Source organism: Akebia trifoliata, chromosome 3 (assembly GCF_017979445.1).
Source record: "Akebia trifoliata isolate Shusen 1 chromosome 3, ASM1797944v1, whole genome shotgun sequence".
Classification (NCBI taxonomy): domain Eukaryota; kingdom Viridiplantae; phylum Streptophyta; class Magnoliopsida; order Ranunculales; family Lardizabalaceae; genus Akebia; species Akebia trifoliata.
Window position 1 is genome coordinate 1,733,591 of NC_141377.1, and position 3,640 is coordinate 1,737,230.

A 3,640-nucleotide genomic window follows, 5' to 3' on the forward strand; every position below is an offset into this window, starting at 1 on the left:
AAATTATGATTTAATCACAAATTTGTCAATATGGGGGATGGAATGAAAAATCACTGGTTTTCAATGAACCTTTTCCATGAAAATTTGCCAAAATTCAACAATTTTGTGATTATAGGTCTAGCCACTCACTAGGGCAGCAACTTAGGCAGGCAAAACCCAAACCCATTGAGTTGAACCCTACCTTGGGTCAGGTCTAGGCATAATTAACTTGGGCAACAACAAAAATGCCCAACTCAAATTGGGTTGGACGAAGGCATTGGTATCAACCAACCCAATTTGTTTGAACCCAAACTTAATATGTTTATAATTTAAAAATATTTCTTTCACACTCATAAGTCAAATTTTAATATATATGCTTTTGTTTATCTATATATCAAAACTAATGTGATTATTTTCATTAGATAACTAAGGGCTTGTGTGGATACACCTCTCCACGCAAGAGCAAAAGCTCAATCACTCCTCGCAAGAGCAAAAAACCTCTCTATGGAAGAATAGGTCCTTGGAGTTTCTCAACAAAGAGTAAAAAACATCTCCCTGCAAGAGCAAAAACCTCTCTGTGCGAAAACAAAAATATATCCAAACGTTTGCTAACTCCCCTCAGGAGCAAAAGTCGTCAAGAAACTCTATCCAAACGCAGTGTAATTATTTTGTTTTTAACCATAATTTTATATTGTCATACAATGATTATATTACAATTCCAATATTTTTCATTTCTTGAAATTTGCAATTATTAATAATAAAAAATAATTATTTTAATTAATCTTATTATTTTTCTTCTCTTTAAATTTTCTTATAATTTTATGTATATAAACTTTTGAAATATATTTTTAGAAAAAATCATTGTAAATTTTTAGTTCTTTTACACCCCATCCCCACTTATCTTTATATAAAGAATGATGATTTTTTGACACCCCCTTTGACCTACGTCCCCATCACAGGATTATAGATCATTTGCCTCAAGATACATAGAATCATAAATCTTTTTCTTGTGTATCCTTAGGCAAATGATCTACAATTCTATAATGAGGACGTTTGTCAGAAGGTCAATGTTAGATTATCATGACTCTTACATAAACCCTCACCAATACTAAATTACCTACTATTAATGAGGAATGAATTAACTCAAACAACCTAACTTGACCAAGGTTCAGGTTAAACATTTCATGCCTGAGGATGGGTCGGACAAAGGCACAGGTTGGTATTTGTCAAAGTTTGGATTGCCCACAAGTTGACCCCTAACCCGGCCCAATTTGCCTGAATTGCAACCTTATCGCTCACACTCTTAACAGGATAAGTTAAAATAATCATCAATGAAAACTTTGTTAATCCTGCTCATTTCACATAAAAAATTTATTGACTTAATCGTTACAATGTAAATCATCTCACACGATGTCTCATTTGACAACTTAGATGACTTTTGTACAATTTTAAAAATCTCTACCATTTCAATTCAATTGGACTTTTAAAACTCTTAATAAAATTATAATCATTTTTTAGTGATTTAAATATTTCCTTCTAATTAAATATGTGAATTTATTATCATCTTCCACTCTTATCATATTTTATAATAATAAAAAATTACTATTACTATTTTCTAAATATAAATATGAATATTGATTTTTTGACACCTCCCTTTAACATACACTCCCTAACAAGGCATGGATTAGAATCATACATTTTTTCAACGACACATATTTGAATGTACAATTTTCTATCCCGAGGAAAAATCTATGATTCTAGTCAATGCCACATCAAGGAGTGTATGTCTAAAAGGGCATAAAAAAGTGGCAACTCTATAAATATGCAGAATCATAAATCTTTTTTTATATATCTCGAGGCAAATGATCCACAATTTTAAAATGGGAATGTGTGTCAGAGGCATCAGATTATCACGACTGATAACATGTGCCCTAAGGACACAAGTTAAACTGCAATAAATATACATTAAAAATTGAATTTTGTACCAAAAATACCCTTAACTATATTTTATTTTACCAATGAAGCACATTCAACAAAATTTGATCCAACGATGAAACCAACTCAATATCAAACAACATTATCATTACTTGAGAAGGAAAATTAAACAAAGTCACCAACAAACAAAAAATACACTTATAATAAAAGATTTAAAAAAAAAAAAAAAAGATTAGACTCCAAACGCCAAATCAGAAATCTTCATCCAACTTGAAGATATGGGTCCCACCATCCCCACCATTCAAACTCGACATAACAGAAGCTTTCTGATACTCTCCAACTCTCTTCTCAAAGAAATTAGTCTTCCCTTGTAAAGAAATCAACTCCATCCAATCAAATGGATTCTGAGCATTATAAATCTTTCCGTATCCCAATGCACCAATCAACCGATCTGCCACAAACTCAATGTATTGGCTCATCAGATCACCGTTCATTCCAACCAAAGCACAAGGCAACGCGTCGCACACAAACTCTCTCTCTATCTCCACCGCATCAGCAACGATTCCCCTGACTCGCTCTTCACTCAGTTTCTGCTTCAACAAGCTGTAAAGCAAACACGCGAAATCGCAATGTAAACCTTCATCTCGAGAGATTAACTCGTTTGAAAAAGTCAAACCCGGCATTAACCCGCGTTTCTTTAACCAAAATATCGCGCAAAAACTACCAGAGAAAAAGATTCCTTCAACGCAAGCGAACGCAATAATACGTTCGGCGAACGTTTCTGAACCGTCGATCCATTTAAGTGCCCACTCAGCTTTTTTGGCGACACAAGGGATGGTCTCGATTGCACGAAACAAATGATTCTTCTCTGTAGAATCCTTGATGTAAGATTCCAACAAGAGACTGTACATCTCAGAGTGGATGTTTTCGATGGCGATTTGAAACCCGTAGAAAGCACGAGCCTCGGAGACTTGGACTTCTTTCATGAATCGGCCTGCGAGGTTTTCAAGAACGATTCCATCTGAAGCGGCGAAGAACGCGAGAACATGAGTGATGAAGTGTTTCTCATCGGGGGATAGGGTTTCCCAATGACGTTGATCTTGTGAGAGATCGACCTCTTCAGCAGTCCAAAACGAGGCTTCGGCTTTCTTGTACATTTCCCAGATTTGGGGGTATTGGATTGGAAACATACAGAATCGATCTGGGTTTGGGGTGAGAAGAGGTTCTTCTGGGATCGAAGGCATTGTTTCTGGAAATTGGGGGATTTGTTGAAAATCTTGGAAAATATTGGGTTTTTATTAAGGGGTTTTAGAGATGGGATCGAAGATAAAATGGGTTTTGATTTGAAGAGGGGGGGAAGGATTTGGTCGCAGAGAATTGGAGATAGAGAGAGAGAGAGAGAGAGACAAAAGAGAGGGATTAGTGTTCTCGATTGAAGAGCGAGAGGTGCAGAAATCGTAGGGTTTGCATCAACATTTATAAGGAGATAAGATTTTGAGTTTAAATTAGAATCAAAGCGGGGGATTCGAATTTTTTAGAAGAAAGCTTGCGGGAGAATGAACCCTAAGGACTTATCCGGAATTTCACATGACGACGAAATAGAGGGTGTAACGGTCATTTGAGGGGTATTTTAGCCAATTAGAAGGTCAAGGTGTTATTGTGCGTCAGAATGTCGAAACTGCCCTTTTCTTCCTTGGAGCGATCTAATAGTATCTGCTCTTAGCAG

General features: G+C 35.8%; 1 protein-coding gene across 1 annotated transcript; it reads right to left on the bottom strand.

Moving 5' to 3' along the window:
- Window positions 1–2,030: 2,030 nt before the first annotated feature.
- On the bottom strand, window positions 2,031–3,358 carry TSO2 (Ferritin/ribonucleotide reductase-like family protein). Its single transcript, XM_086433174.1, has one exon. The coding sequence runs from the start codon at window positions 3,156–3,158 to the stop codon at window positions 2,166–2,168; it is 993 nt and encodes a 330-aa protein (XP_086289300.1). The 5' UTR covers window positions 3,159–3,358; the 3' UTR covers window positions 2,031–2,165.
- Window positions 3,359–3,640: the final 282 nt, after the last annotated feature.